The sequence below is a fragment of the Danio rerio genome, chromosome 2 (genome assembly GCF_049306965.1).
Source record: "Danio rerio strain Tuebingen ecotype United States chromosome 2, GRCz12tu, whole genome shotgun sequence".
In the NCBI taxonomy this organism is placed as follows: domain Eukaryota; kingdom Metazoa; phylum Chordata; class Actinopteri; order Cypriniformes; family Danionidae; genus Danio; species Danio rerio.
The window spans coordinates 45,170,001-45,190,000 of NC_133177.1; the positions used below are offsets into that span (position 1 = coordinate 45,170,001).

Below are 20,000 nucleotides of genomic sequence, written 5' to 3' on the forward strand. Positions count from 1 at the left end.
AAATTAAAGGATACAAAGGGCCAACTTTGGCCCACAGGCCCTAGTTTAGGCATCTTTGCTATGAATCCGCTGAAAGTATTCTTTTCTTTTTAATGGGATTGTGTTAATATCATGTGTTTAAATAATTTTGGGTTGTACAATATATTTTCATTCCAAAATAATAAAACACATGGTATTAACATTAACAGTAATTTTACAACCCAAACTAACTAAAAGCATTGTTTTAAATACAAAGAAGTTGAACGGTAATGTCTGTTTTTTTAATGATCTTGCGATATCACATTAAATGTGGGATGTACAATATATTATTGTTTAATATTAGCTTTAAAAACAAGTCTACATTATACAGTATATGTAATAATGCATGCTCGTTTTTTTAACATTTACTCTTATGTATGGCTTTTTTAAAGCTAACATTTACTAACGCCTTTTCATTTATAGCTATTCACAATGGCCTTGTGGGGTAAGCAATGGGGTAAGCAAAATAATCTTGTTTTTCGATTTGTGATAAGATTATTTTGCTTACTCCTTGGCAGATTATTTTGCTTGGTTAAAGGAAAAACTCCCTTCATTTTGGCATATTATTTCTTAAAACAAGACCATATGTTTTGCTGGTCTAGAAAATGCTTCTTGATTTAAGAACTTTTAGATAGTTGGACTAGAAACAAGACAAAAAATCTAAGTGAGAAAAGCATTTTTTTTTTTTGCAGTGTAAGCATTTAATTTGAACATTTTAAAGCCAATTTTCTCAGTATTTAAATAAAAAAAAAATCACATTACAGATACAGATATTTAATATTCAAATATAGTTGTTGCTCAGCCAGATATTAGTCCTATCCTAACAAACCTAACATCAATGAAAATAATATTTATTTGATGTATGAATTGACACTTTTGACCTGCTTTGTGGTTCTAGGTCACAAATCACAAAATGAATGTCTTAAATGTCATCTATAGGAAACTAGACTCTATCATATACTCTGCTGATATGTTCATTATCAAATGTAAATCCAGCTTGGACACTGGAATCAATCAGGCGAATGCACCAATGGACACTCAATTCTTCAATATTTTACTGGAATGTTGGAGGGGACAACATGTGCAAAATGAATGTCTCTTCAGCTACTGTACAACACTGTGTAACAAACAAATAAAAATCATCTCCACATTCTCCTTCCTCTTTTATACTGGCATCATAACAGTCAACACAATAAATATTGCTCTCTCCTGCAAGCCACAAATAAGAAGACAATTCGTGCATATTAAAATACTGTGAACTTTTTCTTCTCCTTTTTTTTTACAGACAAAACCAGATTTGAGACATTTAACAGCTAGATTTCAGGTGAGTGTGATTTAGGGGTTAAAGAGCAATGATAATGGATGTTTTCTGTTAATGTCTTTAAGTGTGAAGGAAAGGTTTTTGGTCAGTAACCTAAGTCCAGTTGGATCCTGTCCTCAAAGACAGCAATGATAAGCATGATGCCGAAGCCTAGGAGTATCCCAGCGTTCTGCAGGAGGAAGAAGCCGTAGTGACTGAAACCTGCTTCGCTCGCGTCATTGTGCAGCATCTCAGGTACCTGCGAAACACACACACACACACAAAAAGACCTTTTTAAGAGATCTTGGATTCAGCTGGATAAACACAAATAGCTACAATGTTATAGGGCGGCACGATGGCTCAGTGGTCAGCGTCGCACATACACATAACTGTAGTCACCATGCGCAAGTTAAAGCAAGTCACATTTAAATATTGGCCCTCAACAATAGTTTCAGCCAATCAGCTTTCTTATGTTTACAATCACTCTCATTGGTTGGTGATTGTTTGGCGCAGTGAAAGGAAACGATGGCATAGTGGCCAACCTAAATAGTATTTGTATGATGGCAAAGAGGCAGCCAAGCATATTTTCATTTTTTGAAGCCACGAGTAAATCTGATAATGAGCATGATCAAAAGAGATCTTGAGAAGATGAAACTGCCCGAATGGATCAGGATAGCGGGAAACAGAAGCAAAGCCATCTCAAGTCAGCCAGAACACATGTTAGAAGAGGTAACTGTGGGCTCTTCTTGAAGATTAGATTGACTCATTTAATTATTTGTTTTCCACTTGGCACATAATAGTGAAGTGAACTGATTAGTAATTGTTTATACAATTTATGTTTGTAGCTACATGTAGTTATTATCCATGACTGACCTATAACGTTATATGGCACAAAATAAATCAAGACTATTCAGAAATGAGATGCTGTGTTTTTGCGCTATCGCTGTTTTAAGAGTTCCCACTTAGATATGCATAGCGTTTATAGCAGGTTTGGCATGCTGTCCCAGGAGAGAACCCTGAACTTGGAGATAATTGAGTCCAAGGCTACCGCCCAGTCAACAAGCATATAAAAGGATCCGAGATCAGGTAGGTCTCGAGAGCTCCCCCTTAAAAAAAAGGAGGAAATAAAGGAGATGGGGTGGCCGGGGGGATTCTTACAAAACGAAGATAAAGCAGGGTCGCTTTTATTTCCTGCTTTTGTTCCGGGAATTACAAATTAAGCACTGTGAGTAGTATGTGTGTATGTCCTGGTCCTCCAGGTTGGGTGAACAACCCACTTCATAAAAGTAGATGTTACGAAACATCAATATGTTGCGGCTAAATATCAACTTCGATATATAAAGTGCCCTGGGACAGGACTAAAATTGTGCCGGAACATGACTGATTCGGAAATCTGATCCAGCACCTGATTTTACCGATCCCACTCCTCCCCCGTCCGCTGTTCACTTTTTTCTGCGACTCCCTATCCCTCTTTACTTTTGTCCACGACAACCCCCTGCTCTTCACAGTCATCCTTCGTCTACGACACACCTCCACCATCCAACGTGACGTAATATTCAAAAGGCAATTTTAAGTAATTTTCATTTCAGTTCAAAATACTTTTGGCATTAAATTTGATCCATAGAAAGGTTTAAATTTGATAAAATAGCTTTACTTTCACTTTCAATCAGTCCTTTTTTACACTTTTAATGTCAGTGAGCACATGACTGAGTCATTTTGTAGTTCCTATACTATAATTTGTCTCATATTTTAATTTGAAGATGTATATTTGATTCAGGGATGAAAGGAGGTTTTGAGATAGATACAGTAATGTAATATAACATTTATTTATATTTTGTAAATTGAAATGTGCGCATCCTGTTTCATTTTATTAACTCATTTAATTTTCCATAATCATAACAAAAGATTAGAATCATTTGATATTATTAAAATAGATTTTAATGTTATTTAAAATTAGATATTAAAATGTATCCTCTATTAAAGAATCACAGTGCAGCTCATAGACACCTATTCATTGTCATTTTAAATCTTTATATCTATCATTCATAAGGGTTTTACCCATTTGTCAGACTTTAAACAATAAATAACACCAATACATTTTGTAAGATTTATTGTTGATTTTCATTATTTAGTGTTTGTTTGATGATGTCGATATGATTTATAACAATCGCTTATTTTCCCTTTAACTAAAGCTTCTAATTAGCTGTCTTTTTTATATGCTTAAATCACAGCATGTCTCTTTCTGTGCTACTCACCATGTCCACGAGCGCGACGTACATGAATAACCCAGCTGTGAGAGCAAAGATCCATGTGGCAACATTTTCAGCATAATGTCCGATGAGAATCCCGATGATCATGCCCAGATATCCCATCAGTGCTGACAGCAGATTATACAGCATGGCCTGTCGAACTGACATACCGGCTTTCAGTAGGACGGCAAAATCACCTTCATAACAGAGGAGAAGGAAAGGCGGGTGAGTCAGAAAATAATATTTCATACTAATGCAATGGACCTGATTTCTGTCAAATGAAGAGACGATTTCTTACCGAGTTCATGAGGAAGCTCATGGCAGAACACAGCGACTGAGGTACTAAGACCACTTGACAAACCTTCTGTGAAAGCCGCCCCTAAAATATGTATAAAACGATATAACAATCTGTAAATGCTCATCGGATGCAAAGGAAGGCTGTTTTTGTGTAAACTTTTATTCAGTTTTAAAACACACATCAATTTTATAATACGCATAAGACTTAAAGATGACATCACATTTTGGTGCCACATAAAATTTAATTCATGCAAAATGTGTGTGTGTGTGTGTATAGCTATAAAGAAAAAAACATTAAAGATGTATATTTTTATATTTGTTTCCTTCTATAATGGTCTGACAAAAGTATTTATAATAAAAAAGATTTTCATTTAGAGCAATCTTTCATCCAAGAGACAAAAACTACTAAATAATGTTTTCTTGGTCACACTTTATTTTGAAAGTCGGGTTGTTGAATTTAAGTTGCATTGCAACTACATGCCAACAAATTCTCATTAGATTATAAGTAGACTGTTGAGGTTGAGGTTAGGGTTAGTGGAAGTTGACATGTACTTGCAAAGTTTCTTATAGTCAGTTAAATGTGTTAAAGGAGCAGTATCAACAGATATTAAGCTACTAATACTCAACTGGACCATCAAAATAAAGTGCTGCCCATTTTTTTTTTTATTCTGAATGAAAGTCAGGATTATTCCTACAAATATTAATTTCTTAACTTTTCTGTTGTTAAAATATTGTTATTGTGTTGTCCAAAAATAAATATAAACATGAAAATATGGCACGTTTTGCAAAAAAAAAAAAAGTTCTAAAACACAAAATTTATCTAAATCAAAAAGAAAACTTTTTAAAATAAAACAAAAATGACATTTTACTCAAACACACCACTATTATTGCAGTGAAGCTGAGAAATGTTAAGTGTTTTTTTTAGAGCTTTTACTGGTTGTTCTTTTGTTATTTGCATGTATGGATTACATTTGAAATGACAAAAAATGTAATGAACGTGGTCTTAATACAAGAACAGGTACTGTTTTGGTTTTAGGAATCAAATTGTTTAACTTTTATCCACTTCAAATGTAGACTAATGTACATATGAGAACTGTGAAACTGTATAAAAAAAAAAAAAGTTTGTATGCTTTTCAAACCGTTTCACAGTTGTGTTTGCAAGCTCGGATTCATTTTGTTTTCTTTCTTTCACTCTGTATGCTACTTTAATTTACAAAAAAAAAAAGTTTTCTATCAGTGTGTGGGCTTAAAACTGAAAGCAGACTTGTGGGGACGTTTCACAGTGCGGACCTAAATTAAGTTCTTATGGGTAAACATGCTTTTAAATAATACAGAATGAAGTATTTTGAAAATAAAAAAGCAGATTGTTTCCTGTGAGTCTTTGGTTTAGAGTAGGGGGACAGAATATACAGTCTGAATCATTATATCTACACTCAAAATATAAATATATATTCCTGCTTGTTCAAACTGTTTATTTAAAATAAACAGCAAAAACACAATTCTTGAGTTTTAAGTAAGAAAGAGTCGACACAGCAGAATGAACTGCCAACTTATCCAGCATATGTTTTACACAGCGGATGCCCTTCCAGCTGCAACCCAGTACTGGGAAACATCCATAAACTCTCACCATTCACACTCCATTCACTACAATTTAGTGTATTCAATTCACTTGCAGCACTGAAGCAGCTAGAGGAAACCCACGCCAACACTTGGAGAACTTGCAAACTCCACACAGAAATGCCAACTGGCCTAGCCGGGACTCAAACCAGCAGCCTTCTTGCTGTAATGCTACAGCGCTAACCCCTGAGCCACTGTGCCACCTTGTTTTATGTTCAATCTACTTAAATTTGTAAAATCAACTTAATAAATTTGTGTTGAGAAAACATGAATGAACTGTGTGGAGGCCTGCATTTTTTACATGTGTGTGTGTAAAATATACCTATGGCAAGTCCATCACTGAAGTTGTGCAGTCCGTCTCCCATGATGACCATCCAGGCGAGTGTGGCCACACCAGCCTGCTCAAAGTGCTGCTGCGAGTAGGAGTGTGTGTGTCTGTGCGTGTGTGTGTGCGGGTGGTGGTTCTGGGAGTGGTGATGATGCAGTATGTGGTGGTAGTCGTGATGATGATGATGCTGCTCATCCGATTGGCCGACCGTGTCATGGAAGTGGGAGTGGCATTTGTTCTCGCAGTCTATGTCGTTGTAGAGCTCCGCCCCCAACATCACCTCCTCCTCCTCTGCCAGTGCACGCCCACCATTCGTTTCAGCAGCTGATGTCACAGAAACACCCAAATCATGCAAGAGTTTCATTCTGACTGCATGAAAAAAGGCATACAACCAAGCGAAGTTACCACATTAAAATTTAGACATTTAGCAGATGTTTGTCTAAAGTGACTTACAATTAGGGAGGCATTCAGCGATTCAACAAGAGGAGGCAATACACACAAGCAGTGCTAATCATACAAAGGAAATGCTTGTGCTAAGAGAATTATGTGCAAGAGTAAAGGCTGATTTATACTTCTGTGTCAAGCGCACACGTATGCCGGCGCAGCCTTCACACAGTTACATGGCCCGCACCTTTCAAAAAAATTTAACTACATGTCAACGATGCGTAGAGCAAGCTCTGCGATTGGTTGATTTGGTAGCTGTGATGAGTGTGGGCGGTGCTGAGAGCTGCGAGCCTGATGGAGCAAGAGTTTACTAGTGTCGAGTCCCGTGAAGGAGTGTTGTTTTCCGTTAACCTTATGATTAAAGTTGTTGCACGTCTGCTGGTTCCTGTCTCTAAATGAGCGAGTTTTAGCTACTTTTACATTACGGTAGCGTTCAGAAAAAACAAAACACCCATGAAGAAACTTAATACAGAGGAACATAACATAACATAACCTACTACCAGCTAGCGTTTCTGAAGTGTTATTGCAGAGCAACACAAACAGCACAGAGAAGTGTAAAGGCATGACTACGCGCAAGGCAGGCGTCGTGGGTCGTGGGGTGTTTCTACAGGTGGTTTGTAAAGCCCACTCACCCGTGTGAAGCTGACTTAATAAATGCACAATGTTTTTTTTTATATGGAGTGATTGTAAAAATGTTTCTGGCGCAAGTTACCTTCAATTTTGACATCATTTTCTTCTAATGATGGCAGTTTCTCAGACTCCAAAACTTCTGTGGTGAGATCAACCCTCTTCTGCACCTACAAACGTCAAAATAACATTTTAAAGTAAAAAAAAAAAAAGCAATTCAGAGAATATTTTCTAAACAATATAAATGTTATTAATGTACCGCTACACATATTACAATGACGTTGTATTATGACATATTAATGACATATTAAAATGAAGTTTTCCATTATTTTTGTGTTCAGGATGTTTTGGGCTGGGCTGAATTTGCTTTTATGATGTCATGTAGCCAGTGATCATGGCTGGGCCCAATATGGAGGTCTTTAGCATTAGCGGTTTGCCCGCTTAATTGTGATTTACTGTCATTACTATTGGATACAACAGTCAACCATTTGCCTGCTATTTCCATTACGACTTTAATCCCCCTTAACAATGCATTTAATATACCTTGTATGCTAAAGTTATAAGTCCACAGTGACTAATCAACATTTTGGCATATAACAGGCTGCATATATGTAATTTACATAAAAAAAAAGAATTTGTAAAAATAGCACCAGTTTTGATAACTCAATTTAAGTATTCTTTATTCCTATAGCACTGTTTACAATGTAGATTAGAGGTGTAATCGGGCCATAAAAATTAGACCCGATAGGGCCTAAGCCCGACAGAATTCGGTCTGAGCCCGACAGGTATATTTTGATTTACAGCTTTATGAAAGCCTTAACCCGTTTATAGCCCGACATTATTCAAATGTGTACATGCACACAGCTCTTTTGCTTTTTTTCACGAATGAATCGCTTGTTTTAACATTTATTCGTGACAAATGTAGGCTATAGGCCACTTGGAAGTTGGAACAAAGAAATAAAATAAGTCCTCTGTAACATCTTAACATCTCAGCACTCTAAATAGGCCTAGGTACATACACGTTAACCTTTAAATTGGCCAACACACCAATGAAAAGAAGTCTTTCTTAACAAATTAAATTTAAATAAATTCTAAATTATTTGCCAATAACGAAATAAAGATAAAGGCTCTGCGGGATTTGTTTAGCCACTTCTCTTCACAATCTGGCCTTAAGGTGACGGTGAAGTTAAATATTAAAAGAATAGCCCAATGCCAACATTAGCCTGTATACTCTGTCTACATTATTGATTTTAAGGTTTAAATGTTTTTGTGGAGGAACATTATTGAATCCACTGTAAATGGCTTTAGCACAGTCCTGCGCTCAGGATGGTGTGTCCAGCAGCACCGAAAACCCTTTCACTGCTGCTGCTACAGGCCGAGATACAAAGTTCTGATTTTGCAAGTTTTGGGTAGGATTGTTTGTTCATCAGCCAAGAACATCAATTTAATTTTCCATGACAGCAGTTTCAATGTAGCGAGTGACCTTGTCATCTTCCCTGTCAGCTTGCTGTACATACATTGCTGTTTAGCGCTCTACCGTAATACGCAGTGTATGAGTGACCGCCGAAATACCTTGGAGGCTAGAATGACTTTTGGACTGACAGCTGGCCTGACCGCAGTCAAAATTCACTCTTTTTAACTTCTCCGTCATCATGTTTTACCTTTGCAGGGATGGATTTTAATGTTGTAACAACCGATTTGATTACTTTCTCGTGCTAATCGAAATGCATCACATGACTATTAATTTACTGGGTAAGCCAAGCCCGGCCCGACCCAATCTAAAATGATAGAAATTAAACCCGAACCCATCAGGTTCCGCCGAGTCCTGTCGGGTTCGGGCAAAGATCTTCAGCTCTAATGTAGATTGTGTGAAAGCAGAAAGAAAAAGAGGAAAAGACAATTTTTTAAAATGCTATCCAGCAATTCAGGCAGGCAGGAGAGTAGTGTAGAATGCTGGTGTAGTTCTTGCAAATTAAAATTGCTTCAGTTCAGTTTAGTGTAAAAGTCACTGTTAAAGTTTAGTTCAGTTCAGTTTAGTTTAATTCTAATGATACATTAATGATTTATATGCTTTGATGATTGGGCAAAAACTCCTGCCAAAAACTTTTTTTCCAAGTATTAAAAGCAATAGCTTTTGTACAGGGTGTTTTGTCCAAAAAAATCCTCCTTTACATAATATTTCCCCTTGCGGCACCAGTACCATCTTCTCTTTTCAGTTTTTCTATGCCTGAAAGCTGTATGAGGAAGATTATTCTGCTCCTCTTGGCCAACTTCACATATGTGACAGATTTATTTTATTACTATGCTTGTCTTTGTGTTGATGCGTCATGAAGCATGCCAGTTATTATTCTATACGTGATAATATATAAAACAGATACACACTATATTAAATAAAAGAATTAGTTCTTGTATGCTGATGTCCATCATCATTTACAAAATCACCTTGACACCATACTGTAAGTGGATATTGTGAAATCTTATGAGTTTTAATGAAATATGAGCTCTTAGTTTTATATTGTGTGTTTGCACATTTGGCTGACCTTCTGGTTTTTGTCTTTGTACATTTTGCCAAGGGTCAGGAAGTGTTCGATGAGGAACATGATGTAAACTCCACTTAGAGCTGTGAGTCCGGTCCACACAGGGCGAAGGGAGTCCTCCTCTTCAGCGTGCTCTTCAGAGTGGCCGTGATGGTGATGACCCTGAGACTGACACAGACCAATCAAAAGGCAATCATAAATCTTGCAGAAAACACAAAAACATTTGCGCAGAGAGAGAGAGAGAGAGAGAGATTTGAATTTATTGCCATATCAGCTCCTCTGACTATTTTATGGCAAAACAAGATTAAATTTACAACATTTTTTGAATATCACTTTTCTATAATAATAATAATAATTAAAAAAAAACAATAAAAAGACATCAAATGCAATAAATAAGATAAAAATCTAAAACAGATTTTAAGGTATTTGTGAAGGATTCACATTTAACAATATTTCATTTAAAATCTCTCCAGATAAAAATCATCTGATCACATTAAAATAAGGAACTTTTGTTAGACACTTTGGTTTTTGTGGCAATATTCAACTGTGCATTCAAGGGGCATGCAATATCCACCAAAATGATTTCATATTTTTTGGGATTTTTTTTATAATCATATTGTTGAGTGTGTTACTGTGCTGGTTTAAGCCTGTCATGGATACAAAAATGACACTACTAAAAACGCCAGTAGGTGGCACCAAGTCCCTGTCTTGATGAGTGATTCACTGAGTCGCTTCATTCAAACAATTCATTCAAAACTGAGGATTTATTTGGTAAATTAAGAAAGTGACTGGATGGATACATATGAATACGTTTGTTGGATAAAAATAGTTTCTAAAATATTACTCTGTATAAAACTTACCATTTGTTGAACTGTAGCTGATAATTAGCAAAAACTGAATGCTTGCCTGTGTGGAAAATTTACTTCATGTCTTATTGATATAAACAACAAAAGTTTTGTTTTGTTTTCATAACTTGAATCGGTGTTCTAATAGGCTTCATTCATTCATTCATTTTCTGGACGGCTTAGTCCCTTTTATTAATCCAGGGTCGCCACAGCGGATTGAACCGCCAACAAATCCAGCAAGTTTTTACGCAGCGAATGCCTTTCCCATTTCTGGGAAACATCCACACACACATTCATACACTACGGACAATTTAGCCAACCCAATTCACCTAAACCGCATGTCTTTGGACTGTGGAGGAAACCGGAGCACCCGGAGGAAACCTACGTGAAGGCAGGCAGAACATGCAAACTCCACACAGAAACGCCAACTGAGCCGAGGTTCGTACCAGTGACCTTCTTGCTGTGAGGCGACAGTACTACCTACTGCGCCACTGCCTCACCACTAATAGGCTTCATCACACATTAAATGCAGATGAATGATGATTTTCCAACTGGTTGAGACGAACAATTTTCTTTTACTATAGTAATTGAAGCAAATATTACGATAAACTTAGAGAAAAGCCATCACTAGACTAGTCATTTTAGTTTGAAGAAATAAAAATAACATGCCATTTCAAAATCCTGGAGGAACTGATTAACATGCTTTTGTTTGCAAATTGAGTGACAAACTCAGTCATGATTATGATATTATCCCAGATATAAATACTGTGCACTTCTTGTTAGTGCACTAGCATTTAGGATACAGTGTATCAGCATTTTACTCTGATTTCTGAAGGATCATGAGCAGTACTAATGTAAGTTTTTTGTGTCTTACATGTGGTATGAGGTGGAGGAGAGCGTCTCCGCTCAGAGTGCCCACTGCAAGGGCCACCAGGAAGCTCAGCAGGAAGTTGAAGCAAACTCTGTTCATGAGTGGGATCAAAACCACACCAACCAACGCCAGCAAACTGATCAGAGTGATGGAGAGAAACCCTCCAAGCCATGCTGTAACACAAACACACCCTCTTATTGATCCAAGCACACCCCATTATCTCTGCATTATCAGTCCATATATTGGATATTTCATGAGAACTAAAGAATGTAACATTTAGAAAATATCAAAGCGAATATGTATGTATATTATAATGTTATTTTCATGAATATTTATATATACAGTTGAAGTCAGAATTATAAGCCCCCTTGAATTAATAGACCGCTTGTTTATTTTTTCCCCAATTTCTGTTTAACAGAGAGCAGTTTCTTTTAACACATTTCTAAACATAATAGTTTTAATAACTCATTTCTAATAATGGATTTATTTTACCTTTACCATCATGACTGTAAATAATATTTTACTAGATATTATTCAAGACACTTAAAGTGACATTTACAGGCTTAACTAGATTAATTAAATTAGGTTAACTAGGCAGGTTAGGGGAATTAGGCAAGTTATTGTATAATGATGGTTTGTTCTGTAGACTTCGAAAAAAAAACTATAGGTTAAACGGGCTAATAATTTTGTCCCTAAAATGGTGTTTAAAAAATTAAAAGCTGCTTTTATTCTAGCCGAAATAAAACAAATAAGACTTTCTCCAGGAGAAAAAAATATTATCAGACATACTGTGAAATTTTTTTTTGCTCTGTTAAACATCATTTGGGAAATATTTAAAAAAGAAGAAAAAAAAATCGAAGAGGGCTAATAATTCTGACTTCAACTGTATACATATATTATAACATTCTTTTTCTATTCTTTTGAATATTTTATTTTCTTCTTTTTCGTCATCAAACTTTATTTTGTTTTGAACTTTTATACCCCACACAACATGAAATTCACAATACAAAATCCACATTCAGGAAAATAATGTAACAAATTATAAAAATAATAGCAAAACAAAAATTATAACAAAAATAAAATAATACAACAGACAGTCAAAATGGCAACCTTTCAATTTTCCTTTTATGTACTCTCCAAATACTGCAAAAAGCTGCCCCATTTTTGATTAAAAGTAGGGGTGGAGTCCTGAAGTCTTGCCAACATACGTTCATATGATGCCGTAGAAGTCGTCAGCTCAATCTAATCCATAAAAGAGGGAGTATCCGAGTTCTTCCAATTTCACAGAACTAATCTCACAGAATATTTTATCTTCAATAATAATTTAGAATTTTAATCTAGGATATTTATTGATTAATGACTTTAAAGGGATCGTTCACTCAAAAAAGTCATTATTTACTTGTTTCAAAAACTCGATTTTGTATTTTGTTGAACACAAAAGAAGATATTTTAAAGAAAGCTGAACAATTGAAACCAAAGATTTCCATAGTGCTTGATTTTCCTACTGTGAAAGTCAAAGGGTTTTCAGCTTTCTTCAAAATATCTTCTTTTGTGTTCAGCAAAATAACAAAAGACAGGTTTGGAACCACTTGAGGGAAAGTAAGATAGGGAGTAAACTGAAATTTATATATGAACTTGACCTTTTAATTGAGCATTAATTATTCGCATTTCTTCATCTGACAATTTGTGGCTGCATTTCATAATAAATAACATCTAATTTGCATAACAACTCAATTTGAATATAAAATGAATATGCAAATCAATCATTATATCTAAAGCACAATACTTACCGATGTAGACTGGAGTGTTCCTCTGGCCTCTTCCATTGGTGTGGTTATGTGGATGCTGCAGGTGTTGGTGATCATGATGATGGTGGTGGTGTTTGTGATGATGGGAATGATCTGAGGGAGGAAAAGGGGAGTTGTTATGCAGATTCTGCAAATTGACTACTACAAATGTATTTAAATCACAGGCCCAAAAGCTCACCTGAATGCTCGTCCTCGTCTTCATGCACGATGCAAGACTTGGAATCAATCTGCATGAGAAGAGCAGGGCAGAGGAAACTAAAGTCCTTTACTGAGAGACTTGCTTCCTTTCTCATGCCATGCGTCTGCAGGATCGTGGAGGCATTTTGACACTGAAAGTGAAAAGAGAGGAGTTATATGAGTGAGGGATGTCGGGGATGTCAGGGATTTTAAAAGTAGTGATAAAGGGGCAGAGGAAAAGTTTTAAGAATGTTTGTGTATAATGCTATGCCTGCTTCTATGGCTATTTTCATGCAAGAAAATGTATACTACAGTTATATTACATACAGTTTTTTACCATTTATTTCTTCTAAAAACTCTAAAACTGTATTTGGTTTACTGCTGTTAAAAATCTCTTAGAAATAAATAATTAATCACAGAATTATTACCAACACAATCTAAGAGAATATGAGAAGTTCAGAAAAAAATCAGTTTAACAAATGTAAGAATTTCTAATCTATTTTCTGTTAGATTTTATTTTTAAATCAATTTCTAAAAGTTGCTTTGCATAAAAGCATCTGTCAAATGGTCAATGCATAAGTGGATACAGTTAATGATGTTTAAAAATTTAAAATAGATTAATTATTTAAACTTACAATATATTTACTAAATACTGATTGTGCCAAAAATTATCGCATAAAAGACGTGAGTCCAATGAGTCAAAGAGAACAAAATCATAACTTCCTGATTAACTGGTTTCAAATATTAAATGTAAAAATGGAAGGAGAAGCTTTGTGAATCTTTTACTTATTTAATAAAATGACTTGCACCTCAGAAGACAATGCCGACACACAATGAACGCATGGTGGCGTTCGAAGACGAGATGGGAAGCACAGAGAATCTTAACAATTCTGCATGTAATTAATAATATAATAAACATTAATAATGAAATGGTTAAGGCGTTTTAAAATGGAAAAAAAACAAAAACATTTCAGTTTTACAATGCTCAACCTGCTGGTTTGTTAACAAAATCACGTGACTTTTGTAATGCACATACTGGAATTTGTTCTGTAAAAGTGTTTCCATTATAGTTTTTGCGTATCTTTTCTTATCAGAAGAAGTTTATCCTACTCAATTATGCGCATATGTTTTTTATGTGCATTTTCAAAATCGATGCACATCTTGGTGTGGGTTGTTGCTAGATCATATATGGTGGCGGCTGGAAGTTAACGCAAACTATTTATATTAACTATTAAATTTCCCATTAATTGCATAGTATAAACGTCTACCCCTACCCCAAACCTAAACCCAACCGTCATAGTCAGGGGTGCCTCTAGGGGGGGAAAAGGTGGGATAATACTAAGTTCCCATGCCGTTTTGGGGCATCCAGAGATACTATTCGTAACTTACACAGCCCCCCGCAACCGCAATTACTCCCACCCGCTCTTTGCTTTCAACCTCAACACCGGGCCAGCATACTGGCCAGCGGCGCCCCTGGTCATAGTAATGTTAAAACAGTGGCTGTACACTGTATTATTTATGTTATCTATTAAATTACCCAATAAACTGTATTTTGTAAATTGTCTCCCATTACCCTAACCCAGCTGTCACAGTACTGTAAAAATATTAAACATTGTTAAACAGTGTCATAAAAAAAAGCTGCTATATTAATGCGCATATGGCACTACCAGCCGGCCGTGTATCCTATCTAGACTTTACCCTTGGCATTTCCATCAACCATTTTTTATGCGCATATCTAAAATGCGCAAAAATATATGAATGGAAACATAGCTATAGTTGCCTTGGTTACTGCAGTAAACAAAGCAGCATGATATCAAATCTAGCAGGATTTCATAAACTTCAGCATCCCAATATTTCCAGATTAAATTCAGGCAAACTTTAGCATAAACGTTGTATAATCAAAAATGTAATACCTTGTAACATAGCATTTAAGTTTCTTTTTAAGGGCTTTAAGCTTCTCTAAATTTATCAACTTTTAATTCTTTTTAAGACCCCGCCGGCACCATGGATTAAAACAAAAAGAACAAATCAGAAACTTTAAATCGAGATAAAGGGGAAAAAGTAGTAAAGAATGTAACTGTGTACCCCTAAACTAGCACGGCCATGTTCGTGCTCATCATGGTCATCATGCTGGTGTGTGGGCGTGTCCTCATCATGATGGGTGTGGTTTGAGTGTGTCACATTGGGCTGACTGGGGCTAAAGGAGGCGTGGTCCTGTGTAAAATCATAATCGGCGCTGCGATTGGTCCGCCGTGATCTGGTAACATATGACGGCGTAGTCAAAGCTGTGGTGGATTCCTGGTTCATCTTCATGTACAGGTTGTGATGCGCATCTGACTGGCTTTTCTTCCCAGAGGCAGGATCTGGCTGTGCTTTTGGGACAGGGTCACTCTTCTCCACGCTGTGATCCATGTCTCCCTTCTTGGTGGTGACCGGATGTGTGTGCGCCGTGAGTTTGTCCACATGAGTGTGTGTGTGATCATGCGTGTGTGTGTGATTATGGGCATTTCCAGGATGATGCACCATCACTTTCCGGATGCGGTCAAGCCCGACCCCTTTAAGTAGGTTGAAGAGGCCTTCTAGGGAGATGCTGCCGTTCTGGCCATACTTGTCGAACAGAGCCTGTAGGTGACGCTGCTGTGTTTGTTCTGCTATGCGGCTGTCAGTCTCAATGGCCACAGATTTGCAGTCTGAACCCGCCCCCACTGAACACGCCCACAGCAGTGCCAGTGACATCACTGGGCAGAGGCGTGGCCACCAGCCAATCATATTGGCAACCTAAAACAGACAAACATACAGTATAGAGTTCATGGTATAACTTTAAAACAAAGAGTGTTTTCACAAGAACATTCTAGAAACTAAGCATTTGTCATTTTCAAAAGTGTTACGTATACATGACAATACTGTCAATATGATACCTCCATGAAGTTGGCATTTAAACAAATAATCCCCAAAATTATGCCATTTGTTTATGCTACGTTAGTACTGATATGTGCCGCAAAAACGAACGCTAGTGCTGGTTTGGGATCTGAGATATTATGCATTATTTTTCAGACCGTGTGACGTCACTTTCCACCCCATGTTGCTCAAATGACTTCAAATCAGCACAGGTCGTTTGCGTTCGATTTGTGCCATCAAAACAAGCACGGTATCTGTTTTCCTCGTTTAGTTATAAGTAAAATATTTTGGGAGCCGTGACGTCACTCTCCACCCAATTTAATCTAAATCGCGCCAAATTGGTGTCATTCATTTGTGCCAGATTTGTGCTGTTAAAATAAAACACTATCTGTTTTTATTGTTTACATATTGCCTAATCACAACACTTTCTGGAGCTGCGACGTCGCTCTGCGCCCCATTATTTTCTCTAAATCACACAAAACAGGAGTCATTCGTTTGTGCTGGATTTGTGCTGTTAAAATAAACACTTTATCTATGTTTATTGTTTAGATATTGCCTAATCAAAACACTTCGGGAGCCACGACATCACTCTGCGCCCCATTATTTCTTCTAAATCGCACACAACTGGTGTTTACATCTATAGCTACATACCATAGCTATCAATGGATTAATTGTGAATAAAGAAACAAAAGATGATTTATTCTTTTACAACAAATTTCAAAAAAGAAAAGGACTATTCAAATTAATTAAATAACATACAGGTGAAAATCTGAAACTCTGGGTTGCCTTAGAGTAGCGGTTTAACTATTGTAAAATTCAATGACACAAGTAAAATAAATACACAAAAAATACTTTTAAATTCTTTAACATTTAAGTTAACTTTAATAAAAATCCTAAATAATCAGAGACAATATAAATTTATACAATTAAAGTAAAAAAGAAACAAGTTTTTAATTTTTTAAAAAACATTTTAAGGTCAATATTATTAGCCCCTTTAAGCTATATATTTTTTCAATAGTCTACAGAACAAACCACTGTTATACAATAACTTGCCTAATTAGCCTAACCTGCCTAGTTAACCTAATTAACCTAGTTAAGCCTTTAAATGTCACTTTAAGCTGTAAATATTACTTACTGTCATCATGGCTAAGATGAAATAAATCAGTTATTAGATACGAGTTATTAAAACTATTATGTTTAGAAATGTGTTGAAGAAAATCTGCTGTCCGTTAAACAGAAATTGTGGAAAGAAAATGAACAGGGGGGCTAATAATTCTGACTTCAACTGCATGTATTCAAGATGCTAAACAACAGCCTCATGTATACAACCACGTTTATTTGAATGTGACAGTATACTTTCTATCTAGCTTACTTTGCTTACTATCTACTCACGCTGACATAGTTCCGAACCTTTGAGTTTCTTTTTTCCTGTTTAACACAAAATAATATATTTAGAAGAATGTTAGAAGCATGTAACCATTGACATCTATAAAATATATATAATGGAAATCAACAGTTACTAGTTTCCAACATTTTTCAATATGCCTTCTTGTTGGTTCAACAGAAGAAAAGAGCTTAAACTGAGTAAATGACAGAATTGTCCGTTTTAGGCGAAGCATCCCTTTACATTTACATAGACAGAGATCAAGAGCAGGGCAGCGCAGTGGCTATCCCTGTCGCCTCGCAGCAAGAAGGTTGTTGGTTCGAGTCTGGGTCATTTGGCATTTCTGTGTAGTTTGCATGTTCTCCCTGTGTTCACGTAGGTTTCCTCCGGGTGCAATGTAGGTTCAATGAAATATTGTAAGCAGTTTGCCAATACATGCGAACACAAATATCCACCATAAACGACAAACTCATCAACTTGTTTTGTCATATGTTGTGCAGAAGGTCAATGCGGAACAGTCCAAAATCAGCGCAAAGGGGAAACAGAGATTTAAAACTTGCTGCGGATTAGTTGCCCTCACAACAAAAAAGCCTATAGGTGACCAATACGGTTACTTATATGTTTATTTAAAGAAACTGGGATGTTTTGAGTCAGTATGTTTCCAAAATTGATCGGAATTATGACATAACATTTCTAATTAAGTGAACTGTGTCATAATGTATTTTGTCCATCACTGGTGCTTCTGACATCCAGCATCAACACACCGCGGCGCATCACTGACACCTGTTTACAAACACTGCGACACACAGACAACACTGATTATGGCGATATTATATTTCGTACAGTATTGCGGGGTCAATTTCGCGTACAATCTGAGACCAAAGAATTTATCAAATGTGCATTTAACATATACATCAGAACAGATGTGACAGAACAACAGGAACAGCATGCGCCTTGCGGCCTAGCTGGATCTTTCCAGATCACCGGATTTCTCCCGTTCAGACAGCACGTTTTCAAGCGTAACGGACTGATCATATATCAACATCATTCACTGCTTACCGGGAGTCCACGCGCTCGAAAGTAAGCGCGTTCAGCGGCGATTCTGCACTCCACACCACTAGCACGGCGACCAGACCGTGTGCAAAGAAACGTCATCATAAAACCGGAAACAGCGCGAGTGTCTGTTGTTTTAGAGGAAGCGAGCGCGCTGCGTGGTCACGTTAGGTTGCGGACAAATAAACAACAACAAAAACCGACAGACTTACCGCTTAGGTGTGATTATATAGACGTCTTTTCACGAAGTAAATGCTGACGGTCGCTTAGTGGTCGAGTTTGCTGATTTTGGAGAAGTGTAGGAGGCGGATGTCATTGGTTGAGGTGTAGTCACATGACCGCGCAATTGTCCGCTTCATCCTTTACTCAAACATCCACTGAAACAGCATTTAACTTGGTAAATATGGTTCTGGCGGCTTCTTTTGGTGTCGACAGAGAATCAATCAAGTGATTTTTCTTAATAATCCCTAAACACACACACGCCCAGCAACAAATCCCAAACACAAAGACACACTCACGCGGGTATTTCATGTGGACGTGTGAGAATCATATAGGTGAGAACACACACGCTGAATAAACCCAAAAAGAAAACTATACGTATTTATAAGTTTAAAAAAAGAGTTCTAATGAGGTTCTGTGAGGTAATTTGTGAGACAACATTTAGGATATATTAATTATTAAAACTATGGCCGTTCCTGTATTGTGAAAACACAAAGTTTCAATTCATAAATTGAAATTCTGTCTATGGTTAATTAGAAAATGTTTAAACTATGACATTACTGTGGTGTACATTGCAATATCTTATGAACTATAACAAGATATCAGTTTTAGAAAGCCCAATGCTCCTTGTTATAGGCTATAGTGTAAAAAAATGTAAATATTAGGCTAATTCTAAAGGAAATATAAAATAAATAAACAACAAATTTGTTTTCTTTTTGGCTTTGTCCCTTAATTTATCAGGGGTCGCCACAGAGGAATGAACAGCTAACTTATGCAGCATATATTTTACACACTTTTGCATTCACACTCGTACACCATGGCCAATTTAGTTTACCCAATTAACCTATAGCGCATGTCTTTGTATTGTTGGGGAAATTGAAGCACCCACAGGAAACCCGCACAAACATGAAAAGAACATGCAAACTCCACACAGAGATGCTTTGACACAGAAGTGCTCTGACCCACCCGAGGCTCGAACCAACGATCCTCTAGCTGTGAGGCGACAGTGCTAACCACTGAGCCACCACACTGTCTAAACAATTAATAAATAAAAAGTAAAAAAATATTAAAAAGGTAAATACAGATAATTTAATAAAAAAAAAACATTTAAACAAATCATCAATAATATTATTAATAAACAAACAAACATGTGTAAAAGAAGCAAACAAATAGCATAAATTTACTTTGGATTCACAGGGGAAATAACAACCCACATCACACATGACGTCACACGGGTTCAACTGCGCATACCGGTTGCAAAGAAAGACCGGCTGCATTAGCAAACATATTGTGTTGTGCAGTAGGATGCCAAATTCGAAAACTTTTAT

At 36.6% G+C, this 20,000-nt stretch overlaps 2 protein-coding genes and 1 long non-coding RNA gene across 6 annotated transcripts in view; 2 read left to right on the forward strand and 1 right to left on the reverse strand.

Moving 5' to 3' along the window:
• LOC141378657 (uncharacterized) overlaps window positions 1–1,168 on the forward strand; it is a 30,646-nt gene extending 29,478 nt beyond the window's left edge. Inside the window, exon 2 of the long non-coding RNA XR_012393630.1 lies at window positions 711–1,168. This is a non-coding gene — a long non-coding RNA (uncharacterized lncRNA). The remainder of the gene's footprint in view (window positions 1–710) is intronic.
• On the reverse strand, window positions 1,052–18,743 carry slc39a6 (solute carrier family 39 member 6). Of its 3 annotated transcripts, none has more exons than XM_005171365.6 (11): window positions 18,666–18,743; window positions 15,204–15,896; window positions 13,120–13,270; window positions 12,924–13,034; window positions 11,137–11,306; window positions 9,421–9,585; window positions 6,966–7,050; window positions 5,804–6,133; window positions 3,866–3,946; window positions 3,574–3,764; window positions 1,052–1,577 (listed from the first exon to the last, which is right to left on the reverse strand). In XM_005171365.6, exons 2-11 carry the CDS (start codon window positions 15,885–15,887, stop codon window positions 1,425–1,427), a joined length of 2,121 nt encoding a protein of 706 aa, XP_005171422.2. In that variant the 5' UTR covers window positions 15,888–15,896; window positions 18,666–18,743; the 3' UTR covers window positions 1,052–1,424.
• The window catches only part of tmeff1a (transmembrane protein with EGF-like and two follistatin-like domains 1a), a 15,630-nt gene continuing 14,216 nt past the window's right edge, over window positions 18,587–20,000 (forward strand). The window contains exon 1 of one of the 2 annotated variants that reach the window (XM_073928947.1): window positions 18,587–19,007. The gene's annotated coding sequence lies outside the window, so the exon portion shown is untranslated. The remainder of the gene's footprint in view (window positions 19,008–20,000) is intronic. The other variant, XM_693888.10, reaches the window with a different exon arrangement.

Excerpts from the sequence above, each read along its gene's own strand:
- slc39a6 (XM_005171365.6), bottom strand. The coding sequence starts at position 15,887 with ATGATTGGCTGGTGGCCACGCCTCTGCCCAGTGATGTCACTGGCACTG. Across the intron at positions 11,307-12,923 it reads GAACACTCCAGTCTACATCG|CATGGCTTGGAGGGTTTCTC; the intron begins GTAAGTATTGTG and ends TTTGTGTTACAG. Across the intron at positions 3,765-3,865 it reads TGAGCTTCCTCATGAACTCG|GTGATTTTGCCGTCCTACTG; the intron begins GTAAGAAATCGT and ends TCTGTTATGAAG.